General features: G+C 44.9%; 1 protein-coding gene across 1 annotated transcript; it reads right to left on the bottom strand.

Moving 5' to 3' along the window:
- Positions 1 to 1,713: 1,713 nt before the first annotated feature.
- On the bottom strand, positions 1,714 to 14,027 carry LOC117040440 (protein CutA homolog). The gene is made up of 6 exons (XM_033138219.1): positions 13,929 to 14,027; positions 11,417 to 11,610; positions 3,986 to 4,045; positions 3,806 to 3,851; positions 3,376 to 3,425; positions 1,714 to 2,081 (listed from the first exon to the last, which is right to left on the bottom strand). The coding sequence occupies exons 1-6, from the start codon at positions 14,025 to 14,027 to the stop codon at positions 1,979 to 1,981; spliced, it is 552 nt and encodes a 183-aa protein (XP_032994110.1). The 3' UTR covers positions 1,714 to 1,978.
- Positions 14,028 to 16,033: the final 2,006 nt, after the last annotated feature.

Below are 16,033 nucleotides of genomic sequence, written 5' to 3'. Positions count from 1 at the left end.
GTGACAGGGGGTAAGGTGGGTTGTAGGGCAGTCATAGGTCAATCCTTTCCACATCTGCCAGTTTTCCACTGCACTGAACCCCCCCCCCCTTCCCAGTTGAAAAAATCAGCTGGGCTTATTCTTGTTAGCAGAACCAGAGGAAGAAGAAAAATCCCTCCGCCCCTCTTTTCTCAGTTTTTGAGTAGAGAATGACAACTACATTTTAAGGGGTGGGGGAATAAACAGATTAGTTTCACACACACACACACACACACACACACACCATGTCGTTTTGCTTCAGCTACTATAGTTCTAATAACTTTGAGGAGGGGAGGGGAGCAGAATCCATTTCCAGATGTTGTAGGAGCTTTATCACATAATGGACTGACAGCAGATTAAGGAGGAATTTCCCATGCACTTAAAATCATCATGCAAGGCTTTGTGCCAGCCTTCCTCAGCCCTCCAATATGTTTTGGACTACAACTCCCAGCCTCAGCCAGCATGAAGAAGGACAGCATGTTGGGAAAGGCTGCCATTTTGGAATGAGATGGAAGCTATTTGCAGCCACCCACTGAATTTGATGAGATTAGTCTGTGTGCAAGGAGCATAGACGAAATCCACTTATGTCTAGGCAAATGGAATTGGAAGTGAGTAGTGTTTTTCAGAGGATAGAGAAAGAGAGGGGTGCTTATATATTTTTATTTTTAGGGAGAAGCCAGAATAGGGAATTTAAAGAATAAGAAGGTTTTTAGCTTTTTAGGAGGTGATTAATATTTTCCACAGAGGGCACAAGCTGAAGTGGGAACCCCTGAAGCCCACTAGAAGGATAATCCTTTTTCATTCTTCCCACCCCAAAATCAAACCACCAAACCCCTGAACCTATTTGTCTGCAATTTGGCAGATCTCTGATTCAGAGTCACCTATCTCATGTCTGCAGTTTTCAAACCCAATTGCTGACAAAACACCAATGAAGGTTTATTCCTTGTTGTTGTTGTTTAGTCGTGTCCAACTCTTCATGAACCCATGGACCAGAGCACGACAGGCACTCCTGTCTTCCACTGCCTCGTGCAGTTTGGTCAAACTCATGTTGGTAGCTTTTAGAACACTGTCCAACCATCTCCTCCTCTGTTGTCCCCTTCTTGTGCCCTCAATCTTTCCCAACACCAGGGTCTTGATTCCTTTTTTACACACACCCAACCTGTGGCAGCTGTCCTTGCAGGAAAACCACTTCTGGGTAAGTGTCATGCACTCATAAGGGATTATCATGGCTGCAAACTTCACTCAGTTCTTCCCAAAATAAGAAAATATAGGTGTTTGTGTTTGTTTTTAAAAGTCAATCTCTAACGGTGTCTAGTACAAAAGCCCTTTGACCTCTTTACTTGTAATTTGGCATTGCAATCCTTGTAATGGAATGCCTGTAAATTTCACCCACTTTTGCAAAAAAGCGAACAAAGTTATAGCCTCCCCTCCCCTCCCCTGCCACCCCGAAATAGTGAATGGAGTGAGTGGAAATGAAGCAGACTTGCGTACCTCCCAAGCCAAATTGGGCAACCCATGAAGTTTCTCAGACTGAGCTGTTTTCCAAAGCACCTAATCAGAGTCCAAACCAAATCTTAGGGTTGGCTCACAATGCTACTTCTTGTTCACCGAATTCCTTCTGAGATACCAGCGAAAATGTGAGAGAGGCAACTGCGCAAGCAGGGTCTGGATGTTAGGAGACGTTTCAGACTTTGCTTCTTGTACAGCTACTTTCTTTGGAGAATTATAGCCACAAAATATTAAACCGAAACAGCAAGACTGAGCAAGTTGCACCACAAAGATCCTGTTTCTTCCAGAGAGGATCCCGCTCTCATGCAACTCAGAACCACTAACGGAGCATTCTCAGCTTTTCCACCTTACCATGTCTGCGAAAAGAGAGGACTGCCATGCTATGGTAGCTGGCAATATCCACAAGTCCTTTGGGAAAGTCTGTCCAGAAGCATCTTCTAGATGATGGCGGCTAATCATACGGGATACTCTCCTCCATCCATTTTAAATAGGCCGGGTTCCCCTGGTCAATGAGCAGGCTGATAAATTCAGGGATTGCGAATGGATGCAAGGAGCTGAGGGAAGAAATGCACAGATTATCTGCATCTTACTATGAAGCAAGAATGGAATTACTACAGGTAAAAACAGTATACGAGCCGCATATCAGAACAGGTGTGCAGGAGCATTTTGGCATAGTAGGGGAAGATAAAGCTCCAGCCGGCAGGCCCACGCACTTGTCAATCATGTCAGGTGATGGACAGTTGGCCAACAGGAGTGGGAAGATAGTAACCAAGCAGGATTGAACTTCCTGCATCTATACCTCACCCATATGACATCAGGTATGAGGCTGATGGGTGTGACTTGGGCAAAACTGATTAATGCGCCAAATTGGGAGGTCTGGTGGGCCAGACAAAACTGTGTGTTTCACTCAACGGTACCGTGAATGTGTGGGATCTGGTCAGGCCTGGTGTAGGTACCTGGTATTCTAGGCCAGCTGACAAGGCCCCAGCATCATGGCAGTACCCACTTGTGTCAATGTGGGCCCCACCCACCCCCTGCATTCTGGTCAGGTGGGTCTACAACAAACAGCCATTTTCATTTCCCACAATGCCCTGGAGTAACACTGCATTGTGGGAAATCACAATGGCAGTCAGTAGCTGCTTGGGAGTGCTTTCAGGCTGTTATCATTTCCTTAAAAAAAAACCCGAGGGAGCCCCATCAAACCTGCAACCAGCAACCAGCTGCAGATTTGGTATTCGGCATAGAGGGCCACAACCAGAGCGTGCCCGGTGGGTGGGCCACCTTACTTTCAGGACTGGCTTGTCCATCTAATAACTTTGCATGTGTGACTTTTAAACTTGTCACACAGCAGCTTCTATTTACAAAGCACTGCTTCACCAAGCTGAGACATTCATCGTGGCTTTTTGTGTAGGTATATTTGGAATGGAGATACAAAGGGAGCTACAGAGATACTTTTGATAAGTCCAGGGGAGGCTGGTTCTATTAAAGTGAATGGGGCACTGCACCATCACCCTCAGCCTGCTCTCAGCCAGCCCTGCCTTCTTACTTGCAACCAGTCTAGGGGGTAGCCTTGGCTTTCAGCTTCTTCCTCCTTAGTCTCAGTGTTGCCCTTGTAGAGCTCAGCAGGGAGGAGGATGACAGGGGACTAGACCAGAATTAGTTGGCTCTGCTGCTCTGGCACCACCTGCTGTTGGGCTCCTTGCCTTCTGTCCTACCAGTCCTAATAGGAGTCAGCCGTCACTTGCTGCAAGCAACTCTTTGGGACAGATTTAAGCTGTGCCGTGTCCCTGCCCCTCTGCAGAAACAAAACAAACCAACGAACAAAAATAGCCACATAAGAAACCTCACCTGATATATTCTGACAACTCATTGATTTTGGAGGTCCTTGTTTTCATCAGCTGTAACAGAAAGGGAAAATATGAGGATCAGGCGTCATCACAATGCATTAATGATAAGGTCTATTTGTGAAGCTATAGCCAAGCAGACCACTTGGTAGATGGACAAAGCTGAAATGAAATAATGAATGGTGGTAAAAAATTGATAATTGGGGTTCAAAATAATTTGTTTCCGTCTAGTTTTGTCCCCCACCCTTTCTGCTGAGTTCTACAAGGGGCAACAGTGAGATTAAAGGGGAAAGGAAGGAAACTGCCAAAGGCCACTCTCTGGACCAGTTGTAAGGAAGGAAGGAGGCAGGCAGGTGGGGGCTGGCTGAGGGCAGGTTGGGGGTGGTGGTGCAATACCCCATTCACTCTAATGGACCAGCCACCACTGCACTTACCAGAAGTATCTCTGTAGTTTCCTCTATCTCTCCATTCCAAATATACCTATACAAAAAGCCAAGAAGAAAGTATGCTTAAAAATTACAAACAACCAAACAAAACATGCAGAGTATTCTCAGAGACATACAATCACACACGATTCATCCAGAGTGGTCAAATGGGTTTGGTTCTTGACTCACATGGATGAGGCCTTGGGCAGGATATTCACGCAAGCAGCCAATTTTCTCTCCATAATTGCCCTAGGAGAAACAGAAGAGGTTAATTGGCACATTAAGTATCCTTGCTCCTGGCTTCCCAGTGTCATCAGTTTTGTGATATGACAGGGTGGTGGTGACCCTAAGGCCTGGTGAGGGGTAAATGTGGCCCTCGAGGTCTCTCTATCTGGCCCTTAGGACATCCCCCAGGTTCCCTAGTCACCTTCTCTTTCCCCAGCCACACCCCTCACTGGCCCTGCCCTCAATGTCCTTGAGTGTTTTTGCCTGGCTGGAATGTGTCCTTGAACTCTGATCATGCCTCTTGATTAATTGGATGGAGGATACAGAGGTGTGTGAGAGTGTATAGCAGAAAGCAGCCTACTGAACAAAAGTAAAATTTGCATTTGTTTCTCTGCCTACTTTTGCCTCTGGCCCTTCCCTCCACTCTGGTATGTGGTCTCCGAAAGGTTGCTTAGAAGGGAAATGTGGCCCTCGGCTTGAAAAAGTTCCCCCACATTTGTTTTATATCACGATCCTCATCTTACTTTAAATAAACTAAAGGGGAGGAATATTGATGTAGCCTTTTTTTCTTAGGGGAGTTGCTTCGACCCCTTGGTCACTTGGGTTGCTGTTATTTGCACCTTTTCCAGCTCTATGATATCCTTTTTCATATTGGGCAACCAAAACTGGGCACAGTGTTTCCAAGGCAGCCTCAGCATTAATTTTCCGGTATACAATGCTATTACGGAGCCTGGAATTATTTGCAATCCCTCCCCAAATAATCTCTAGTCCGGAATTTGCTTTCTCCCAGTTTTCTCTCTCAAATTCACCCAGAGTTGAATAAGCTTGTTTTCTTTATTCTATTTATAGATCTCAGGGCATTTTATATTCCACCATTTACAGTCAGATGATCAAGAAAGTACTGTTTGCTAATACTCCCGCTGCAATGCTGCATCTTGGAATGCCCGGGGAATATAAATAGGCACACTTTGTGCTGCATGCCAAATGGCTTAAACCACAGTCAGGCTGCTGAGCTCCTCCTGAGGAGTGGTGATCAGGATACCAGTAGTGCCTGGTGCCCATTGGGACCGGTGGGGCAGAAAGCAGGGAGTGGTCAGAATCAAACAATTCTAGTTTTGCCTTCATCTTCCTCCATGTTGAGTTCTGCAAGGGGGCTAAGGAGGAGGGAGCTGATGATTAGTATCACCCCCCAGGGCTGGATGTAAGAAAGCAGGCAGGTGAGGAAAGACTGAAACCGACAGGGCAGTATCCTAATAGCCCAGCCTATTCACTATGATACAGTCTCCTCTGCCCCCAAATCTCAGAAGGAAAAAGTTAAATTCAAAATATCCAAGGTGTAAGCAAGACGTTAAACCTTGTGCATCCTAAGTCTATTTGTAACTCACTCAAGTGTAATTCTTGCTGCGTTCAGTGGGGCTTACTCCCCACTGAAGGGAGGTAGGCATCGGATTTCAATGCTAGGGAGAAAAACCTGCTATAGGAAACTGCTGCCTGACTCTGAAACACAAAGCTGGTACTGCCCACTCTGCAAAGTGATAAGGCTCCTTCAAATTTGCTCCCTGATAATAAAATAAAACACATGCTACTCACATCTGAACAACCAGCATGTCAGACAGATGGGTGGAAAGTTACAGAGAGGGTGGTCCCTTAGGGCAAATAGGGCACAATCCCCAAAGCCTGGGCAAATGGGGCACAATCCCCAAAGCCTTAGGGCAAATGGGGCACAATCCCCAAAGCCTCTCAGGCAGACTCCACCTGCCTGCACCTGCCTTCATCCTTACAACCAGCCTACAGCAAGGCACTGCCTTCCAATTTACTCCTCCCTAGTCTCAGCAAGGGACGCGGGTGGCGCTGTGGTCTAAACCACAGAGCCTAGGGCATGCCAATCAGAAGGTCGGCAGTTCAAATCCCCGCGACGGGGTGAGCTCCCATTGCTCGGTCCCAGCTCCTGCCAACCTAACAGTTCGAAAGCACGCCAGTGCAAGTAGATAAATAGGTACCGCTCCGGCGGGAAGGTAAACGGCGTTTCCATGTGCTGCTCTGGTTTGCCAGAAGTGGCTTAGTCATGCTGGCCACATGACCCGGAAGCTGTCTGCGGACAAACACCGGCTCCCTCGGCCTATAGAGCAAGATGAGCGCTGCAACCCCAGAGTCGTCTGCGACTGGACCTAACGGTCAGGGGTACCTTTAGTCTCAGTGTTCCCTTGTAGAATTCAGCAGGGAGGAGGATGGTGGCAAAGGAATAATTATTTGGCTTTGACTAGCATTGGCTCTGGCACCCGCTACGGCTGGGCTTCATGTCTTCCTCCCCATCAGGGATGCCATCTCACCCTCAGGATTCTGGGTGCCTGCTGCCACAATGCAGACGTGTGACATAATAATAATATTATAATAATTTATTATTTATACCCCGCCCATCTGGCTGGGCCTCCCCAGCCACTCTGGGCGGCTTCCAACACAATATTAAAACACAATAAAAGCTTCCCTAAACAGGGCTGCCTTAAGACATCACATGCACACACCTGCACATAGTGCATGTGATGTCCCATGCAGTACATGCAGGCATGTACGTATGACATCGAACATCTGCACTGCAGTGACCAACAGCAGTTCCTCTTCCTCCCCCTCTTCACAGCCAGCGAGCCACCCTTTTCCGCAGAGAGGGGCTTGATTCTGCCTCCACACCTGAGCCCCCCCCCCCCGGAAAAGGGTCACCTGGTTGAACTGCTTCTCTTTCCAAGGCATCACCGCTGCTGCCTGCTGGCTTTTCTCATTGACTGTGTGGGTGCCCAGCCCCTACAATTATATTACTGTGGGTGCCCTTGCACCCACAGCCCCCTGTAGTTGTCTCCTATGCACCCTATCAATTCCAATGGGCACCAGTCACCACTGCCTTTGTATCAATGCATATGGAACGAAGCAGCTCTTCTTTTTTAAAAAAATAATAATCATATTTTATTGATTTTCCAAAAACAAAATGCAAAAACAAAACAAACCAGATTGACTTCCCTCAGTCTAATCCCTTCCTTGGTTCTTTTATTTATCAACATGCTGCATGTCCATTGTTAAATTTGTAACCTATTTAAATCACCTGTTATCCATTCATTGTAAAATTTCAAGTAAACCTAAAACCCTGCTAATGTATTAGCCTGTGTACATTGCTTCTGTGTACATGCAATAAACACCTTCCACTCTTCCTTAAATTCATTGTCGTTTCTTCCTCTTAATTTCATTGTCAATTTTGCCATTTCAGCATAGTGCATTAGTTTAACTTGCCAATCTTCTTTGAATGGGACACTTTCGTCTTTCAAATATTGTGCTAATAAAGTCCGTGCAGCTGTGGTAGCATACATAAACAAGTTCTATTGTAATTTTGGTAGGTCCACTCCTATAATACCTAGTAAGAAAGCTTTTGTTGGGTTTTTTTTGACAAAGGTTATTTTAAACATCTTCTTCAATTCATTATAAATCATTTCCCAATATTTCTTTATAATTTTACAATCCCACCACATATGAAAAAATGTCCCTTCTGTTGCTTTACATTTCCAACATTTGCTTTCTCTAGTTTTATACATTTTTGCTAATTTAACTGGAGTTAAGTACCATCTATGCATCATTTTCATATAATTTTCTTTAATCGCCACACATGCTGTGAATTTTATATCATTCTTCCATAACGTTTCTCATTCCGCCATCTGAATATTCTGTCCCACATCTTGTGCCCATTTAATCATGACTGATTTGACCTCTTCATTCTTCGTTTCCCATTCTAGCAACAGATTGTACATTTTAGATAATAATTTCGTATCATTTTCTATTATTTCTCTCTGAAAAGTTGAAATTTCATACGCAAAGCCTATCTTTTTTATCATTCTTAAACATTTCATTTGGCTGAAAATATTGTAACCAATCTGTTACGTTCTCTCTAACTTCATTAAAGTCTTTCAATTTTAACTGGTTTTCTGTTTCAATTAACAACTCTCTGTATGTTGCCCATTTAGTGTCCATATTTAATTTCCCCCCTGATATTGCCTCTAGTTAAATTATGTCTCCTCCTGTGGCAAAACAGATAAAAACTCGTTGCCTAAAAGACTAAGTTCAAGGGGGTATATGGACTTTTAAAACTTTATAGTTAACTGTAATAATAACTTTATTTTATTAAAGTTATAAAAGGAAATATGCATTAATGTATGTGGAACTAAGTTAAGAGGGCTAGGACAGCAGTTGGCAAGCGAACATAGTGACACAAAAGGAAGACATAGGTTAAGGGGAAGCTACCTGGAAGTGATTCAACACAGAAAGCATGCAGAGTGAGCAGGAGGGTCAGAGAAAGAGAGGAGTTAAAGAAAGCTTGTTTAAACCAAGTTCTTTGTTTTGCAGTAGTCCTGCCTGATCCTTAGTGATAATAAACAACACATGTCCTTAGTGAGAATAAGCAATGGTCTTGACAAACATTTTCTGTGTGTGCCCCTTATGCAATTTTAGGTTATGAAATTAGGGAATAGTCATGACACACCATTGCTTAAGCAGACAGTGGGTGCACCGAAGTTTTTTCACAAATGCACCCTGTTCCCAAAAGGACCGAACAATGTTTAATCCACAAACTGGATCGTGATCAGAGCTGCGCTTAGCACACCATTTTAAGAGCAAAGTCCAGACAGTCAAAACCTCCACAGTGGGGGGATGCATGGAAATAAGTTTAGTTCCTTTCCCTTACACAGAAGCAGTGAAGACTAGGACCTTTTTCAAGGGTAGGATAAAAAGGCAGCTGTTGTTTGTACTGTGACCTCTTTTCCTCCAGTGGATTTTCTCTTTCAGGCAGCTTCCTAGTGGATGGATTTACTCAGGCAAAGTCCCAGGATGCTCCAAATACCACGGCTACTGATTTTGCCACCCATCCCTTAAAGAAACAACAAGCTTAGCTTTGTTGTAATCCTGTGAACCTCAGAGTTGCTCCAGTCATGTTGATTCTTCTCTCCTGTTTCTCAGTGGCTCCTTCTGAGAGCCAGACTTATCATTGCTCACCATCTGAGTTCAGGAGTTGCTCACTGTGCATGGCATGTACACATGAACAGGAACACAAGAAATGTTTTAATGAATATTTAAGTAAACAAGGATCAAATGAAAGGTTTTGGTTGTGTTTGGAGTAGAATAATTTAAAGCGGAATTACAGTAACATTAAAAAATGCATGGTGTCAAAGGAAAGAATGGCAGAAAATTTCAGTTGGAAATAGGTAGTGTTACGCAGCGGTGGAAGTCAACCAATTGTAATGTAATTTTTCCTTTAAAAAATTATTTTTTTCTTTCTCTTTTTTCTTCCACTCCATTATTTTCTTTTCTTCTTCTTCTTCTGTTCTCTCTCTTCTTTTCCTTCTAGTGGCTATTTCGTTTGTTTTTTATGTAAGTATGTACTCTTATGTAAATTTACAAACTTTTGTATACATTTTATGTAATAAAACTTATTTTTTTAAAAAGCTGCTTTCTGCTGAGTTAGAACATTGGGTCCAGCATCATCTACACACTGACGGGCAGCAGCTCTCCATGGATTCAGAGAAGAATCATTCTCTCAGCCCTGCTTGGAGGGATTGAACTTGGGACTTCCTGCATGCAAAGCAGATGCTCTGCCTCTGAGCTATGGCCCTATCCCAAAAGGACATAGGAAGCTGCCTTAGATTGCTATGCATTCATCTAGCTCACTATTACCTATATTGACTGGCAGTAGCTCTCCAGGATTTCAGGCAGGCAGAAGTCATTCCCAGCCCCACCTGGAGGCGCTGGGGATTGAACCAGGGACCACCTGCATGCAAAGCACATACCCTACTATTGCACATCAAGCCTCACTCTTGTTGTTGTTGTTGTTGTTGTTGTTCAGTCGTTCAGTCGTGTCCGACTCTTTGTGACCCCATGGACCAGAGCACGCCAGGCACGCCTATCCTTCACTGCCTCTCGCAGTTTGGCCAAACTCATGTTAGTAGCTTTGAGAACACTGTCCAACCATCTCATCCTCTGTCGTCCCCTTCTCCTTGTGCCCTCCAACTTTCCCAACATCAGGGTCTTTTCTAAGGAGTCTTCTCTTCTCATGAGGTGGCCAAAGTACTGGAGCCTCAACTTCAGGATCTGTCCTTCTAGTGAGCACTCAGGGCTGATTTCTTTGAGAATGGATAGGTTTGATCTTCTTGCAGTCCATGGGACTCTCAAGAGTCTCCTCCAGCACCATAATTCAAAAGCATCAATTCTTCGGCGATCAGCCTTCTTGATGGTCCAGCTCTCACTTCCGTACATTACTACTGGGAAAACCATAGCTTTAACTATACGGACCTTTGTCGGCAAGGTGATGTCTTTGCTTTTTAAGATGCTGTCTAGGTTTGTCATTGCGACTGGTAGCTGAAAGGGGTCAATATTCATAATGTAAAGGAGAGGCTGCCACAACATGTTTGTATTTGCTGGGCAAAACAGCCTGTTTGTACTTCCTTTCTGCTTATGGGGCAAGAGGTGGGGTGGGGAGAAGTTTCCTCTATTTATACAGAGGTGTCCCAGGGAACTCTGCTTTGCTTGGTAAACATTTATTTCATTGGCAGAGAGTGCTTGAAACAGAGAGCCATTCAAACTCAGAAACAGAAGCTGGATGTAACCCCACCATGCTAGATTTTGGACATGTGGAATTTCCCCTCTCGGACGTTTCAAAGGTGCTTGCCACGTCCCCTTTATGGCACTTACAGGCAAGGCTTGTGTGGTCTGATTGCTGAATCTGTTTCTTAAGTTTCAGCTAACATACCACACAAGTGCCAAATTCACATTTGTTTTTAGAAGTAAGATTCTAGTCCTTATGAATATTGGCTTGATAGGGTGAAGTCTTGGAGCAGGGTGATGAATTTGCAACCCTCCAGCTATTCCTCTTTCTAATTTATTAATCACCTTCTAAACCACCATCTGAAGGCAATTAATATAAAACCCACAATTCAAATACATTTAAAACAAGAATAAAACTTTAACAAATGGACATTCATGGTAAAGACCCATTTATCCTGCTGAGAAATCCTTTAGCAACAACAAAAAAAGTCTTCAATTGTTTCTGGAAGGTGCAGATAGTGGGTTCCTGTCATATCTTGACGGGAATGTTGTTCCACAGAACTAGACTTTACTCTTGGACCACAACTCCCTTCATTCCTGACCCTTGAGAGCTAGACAGACAAATGATCTAGCTCTGTATAAGAGAAATATAACTCTGCTCCGTAGAAGCTCATTCCCATCCCACCTTGATCTCTTAACCTCAGAATAAAGAGTGGAATGTTCTCAGCTGTTTGTAACAACAGCACAAACAAGCCAGCAAACAAACGAGTATATTTCAATTATTCAATGACCCGCTGGAGCCAAGAATGTGTCAAGTCACCCTACCTTGCAATGTCTCTAGCAGTCTGTTCATTGGGGCAATTGACGAGTGCAATGGAATGAGATCCAGGAATATAGCTACCAGTAACAGCAGAGTGCAAATGGAGGACAATGGTTCTCAGCACTGGATACATTAGCAAAGAGAAACTCATAATCTGGAGGAGGGGGGGGGGGAGAAAAAAAACCAGATCATACATCAGCTGAATAGGCCTCCAAACTTAGACAATGCAAATACAGGTCTTTGAAATATTCTGAAAAGCAGGAAATGTATCTGGGGGACGGGGAAACAGTCATTGTTTAATAACACCACAGGAGTGGAGCACTTGTGACATAAAAACATAAGGAGAGCCTTGTTTGATGAGACCAAAGGTCCATCTAGTTCAGTCTCCTGTTCTCACAGTGACCAACCCCAGATGCCTGATGGGAGCCTGCAAGCAGGACCCAGGTACAACAGTGCTCTCCCTATTTGTGATTCCCAGCAACTGCTGCCCAGAGACATACTACCTCCAACACATAGCCAGTACGGCTAGTAGCCATTGACAGCTTGACCCTCTGTGAATTTGTCTACTCCTCTTCCAAGTTGGTGGCCGTCACTGCCTCTTGTGGGAGCGAAGTCTAATCGATGTTTCTCAAACTTGGGTCTCCAGCTGTTTCTTTTACGACAGCTAGAAGGACCGGTGGTCAGGGATGCTGTTGTAGTCCAACAACAGCTGGAGACCCAACCCAACCTTAGGAACCACTGAGTGAAGAAGTACTAATTTTTTTTATTTGTTCTGAACCTTCCAATCTTCCAGCTTCACTGGGATGTCTCTGAGTTCTAGTATTGTGTGTGTGAGAGAGAGAAATTCTCTGTCCACTTCCTCCTTGCCATGCTTAATTTCATACACATCTATCATGTCGCTACTTATTCGTCTTTTGTCTCAACAAACCTTTCCTCCACCCACTTCCTCATTTTGGCTGTCCCCTTTTGATCCATTTCCAGCTCTAACCTCCATATGTATTAGGACACCAATTCCCAGCAGCTCCAGCCAGCACGACCAGTGTCAGGAATGAGGGGGGTGGCAGTGCAACCATATCTGTTGTTCCTCATCCCTGCCACAGAGGAACACAGGGATTTCTTCTTCTACCACAGAAATGGGAAGGCACAAGGCAGAACTGAAACCTTTTAAATACATCTAGCATACCTAACCACCTCCTTCATGGATCACTGCCTTGTCGTGTCGAAGGGGCTTGAATAACTCAGGGAAGCTATGAGCTATGCCATGCAGGGCCACCCAAGGTGCTGGAGGAGACTCTTGAGAGTCCCATGGACTGCAAAAAGATCAAACTTATCCGTCCTTAAAGAAATCAGCCCAGAGTGCTCACTGGAAGGGCAGATCCTGAAGTTGAGGGTCCACTACTTTGGCCACCTCATGAGAAGAGAAGACTCCCTGGCAAAGACCCTGATGTTGGGAAAGATGGAGGGCACAAGGAGAAGGGGACGACAGAGGATGAGATGGTTGGACAGTGTTCTCAAAGCGACTGGCATGAGTTTGGCCAAACTGCGGGAGGCAGTGGAGGATAGGGGTGCCTGGCGTGCTCTGGTCCATGGGGTCACTAAGAGTCAGACACGACTGAACGACTGAACAACAACAGCAACAAGCATAACCACCCTTATGCATGCTTGCAAAGTCCTGTTCCTGATGCTGTGGGGTGGGTCACCTCTGTGTTAAACTCATTTATAAGCTGCATAATCCCCAATGGGGAGAAAGATACACAAAAAATTAACCACAATTTAATGTTTTGCTAAATCATTAAAACCTCGGTAAAAATTAAACCAGAAATTCTTCTGATGCATTAAAATAGTTCCCAAGTTTATTATTGATAGGGGGCAGCTTATTTACCTTTTACAACACAGTCAAAGGAAAGTTGCAATTCACAGTGAACTCTTGCACAAGCCAAACACATCCAGGGAGCAAACCCTATAAAACCCAGCTAATTTCTGAGGATAAATTGCAGTGTAAAACAATACTATGTCCATGGCAATTTGGCAGAGATGCAGTGTCCTCTTAGACAACATCATCTTAGCAAGAAACAGCATTAATTTTTCAAGAAATTAGAACTAGTGTTGCTGGCCAAAACCACTGAGATAGTCATATTCTTCCAAAGAGAGAAGCTGTATCTTTTTATTTCAGACATTGGCTAATGAGGCTGCATCCAATATTAGCAGCAGCCCTACTCAGAGTAGACTCATTGAAAATGGACACAACTAACCTACCTCCATTGAGTTCAATGGGTCTACTCCTGAGTAAAACTTGAGAAAACCGCACGATCATTAAATTCATTTGGTTTAAACCCATATGATATCCACATTCTCTCCCCCCCCCCCCCCGCCAAGTTTAAAGTTTGTCTTTTAATGCCGGGGGAGAGAGGTGCGACGTCATGTTAGGGGAATTCCCCTGTGGCTCTCGCCTGCTTTTGCTCAATTTCGGCTCTCCCTTCGCTCTTCAACTTTGCAACGTAGTGATGTGAAACTTACCAGCGCCAAAGTCAAGTATCCCTGGCGCAACGCCGAGTCAGACGCCGAGAGGAGAGCCTGGCAACGCTGACCAAACCACTCCATCGGCATTTTTGCCATCTTAGCACACCTGCCCATGGCTGCTACTAGCCCTTGCTCCGAGGCTGCGGTTCCTTTTCCTCGCCCACTTGCTCGCCACCTTTCCAGACGTGACTATCGCTGTGAAATAAGCAAGCAAAAAAATAAATAAATGGTGTGTTTGCTTGCAAAGGAAAGCCGACTGACGGCTGGCAAACTCCTCCTTCCAAGCGGCTGGTGCCCGCCTCCCTGGCATAGCCCCGCTGACGGCCCCGATGCGCTGCCTTTTGGCTCGTTCCTCTGTACATCTTCCCCCATTTGAACCCGCTCCAGCGTCTCTAAGGCTTTTAAAGTACTCTGCTTGGTTGGGGACACTGAAACGGTTTGGTTCGGGTGCCTAACACCCGCGGGGATAAACCAGATTCACACTTGTTGCAAAACCTATCCGAAATATAAACAGTGCATTAGTTGATTTTGTATAATAATTACTCAAAGTGCAAGGGAAGTCTCCACCGCCACCCCAATTTTGAATGTTATATTACAGTATGTCTTTGTACTTTAAACTGTAAACTGTCTGGGAAGAAAGGCAATATACCAATCCAATGAATAAAAAATAAACGTTTTTATAACAACAACAACAACAACAACAACAACAACAACAACAACAACAACAACAACCATCCTTCCTTTCCTTCAGGCATCCTTTGAAAACTTGTTTAGATAGGCCTTTGCAATATGATTTCCCTTTTTTCCTTTACCCAATTTTAATATTTCTTTAGTTGTTGTTTTTTGGATCTTTGGATCATTTTATCTTATATGTTGTACTATGTCTTGCTATGTGTTTATGAAAGTCCAGATTATAAATTTGTAAATAAGATATATAATAATTATTATTTAAGTATTGAATGAAATTTATACACTGCTTAAAATGAAGGAACCCCCCCTCAAAGTGGCTTTCAAAAAGAACCAGTAAAATGATGAAAACTTCCCATCCCTACTTCAAAACATTCAAAAGTTAAAATACTAAAAAAGATTAAAATTACTTCAACTTTCTAAGCACCTGGGTAGGCTTGTCTAAATAATAATATTTTAAGCAGGCACAGAAGAGTAAAGGCAAAGGTGCCTACATGATCTCAATAGCCAGGGTATTTATTATGTGGCACCTGTGGTAAAGGTAAAGGGACCCCTGACCATTAGGTCCTACTTGCACTTTGACGTGCTTTCGAACTGCTAGGTTGGCAGGAGCAGGGACTGAGCAATGGGAGCTCACCCTGTCACAGGGATTCGAATCACTGACTTTCTTATCAACAAGCCCTAGGCTCTGTGGTTTAACACACAGTGCCACTTGCGTCCCCCGGCACCTGTGGTAAAGGTAAAGGTAAAGGTAAAGGGACCCCTGACTGTTAGGTCCAGTCACGGATGACTCTGGGGTTGCGGCACTCATCTTGCTTTACTGGGCAAGGGAGCCAGCGTACAGTTTCCAGGTCATGTGGCCAGCATGACAAAGCTGCTTCTGGCGGACCAGAGCAGCGCACGGAAACGCCGTTTACCTTCCTGCCAGAGCGGTACCTATTTATCTACTTGTACTTTGACATGCTTTCGAACTGCTAGGTGGGCAGGAGCTGGGACTGAGCAACGGGAGCTCACCCCGTTGCAGGGATTCGAACCACCGACCTTCTGATCAGCAAGCCCTAGGCTCTGTGGTTTAGACCACAGCACCACCTGCGTCCCACAGCGCCACCTGTGGTAAAGGTAAAGGGACCCCTGACCATTAGGTCCAGTCATGCACGACTCTGGTACAGTCATGCACATTTTGCGTGTGCGCACTCCATCTGGGCTGGCGCTGCTGCTTTCGTGGAGACGTTGCGAGCCTGCCGGGTGAAAAGGCGGCTTGTGGGGAGCTGCCGGTTGTGCGCAGCAGCCGCACAAGCCGCCTTTCCGCCCAGCGACAGAGTGCACATGTGCGGCATTTTGCGCGTGCGCGCTCCGTCCTGACATTGCGTCGTGATGTCACAACACGTCAGTACATCCCGCCCCCAGGGGGTGCC

This window comes from Lacerta agilis, chromosome Z (genome assembly GCF_009819535.1).
Source record: "Lacerta agilis isolate rLacAgi1 chromosome Z, rLacAgi1.pri, whole genome shotgun sequence".
Classification (NCBI taxonomy): Eukaryota; Metazoa; Chordata; class Lepidosauria; order Squamata; family Lacertidae; genus Lacerta; species Lacerta agilis.
The sequence above is the reverse complement of the archived record's forward strand: the minus strand, read 5'-3'. Positions and strand labels throughout refer to the sequence as shown.

Excerpts from the sequence above, each read along its gene's own strand:
- LOC117040440 (XM_033138219.1), bottom strand. The coding sequence starts at position 14,027 with ATGGCAAAAATGCCGATGGAGTGGTTTGGTCAGCGTTGCCAGGCTCTC. Across the intron at positions 11,611-13,928 it reads GATACTTGACTTTGGCGCTG|CTGATGTATGATCTGGTTTT; the intron begins GTAAGTTTCACA and ends AGGCCTATTCAG. Across the intron at positions 3,426-3,805 it reads AAACTACAGAGATACTTCTG|CTGATGAAAACAAGGACCTC; the intron begins GTAAGTGCAGTG and ends TTTCTGTTACAG.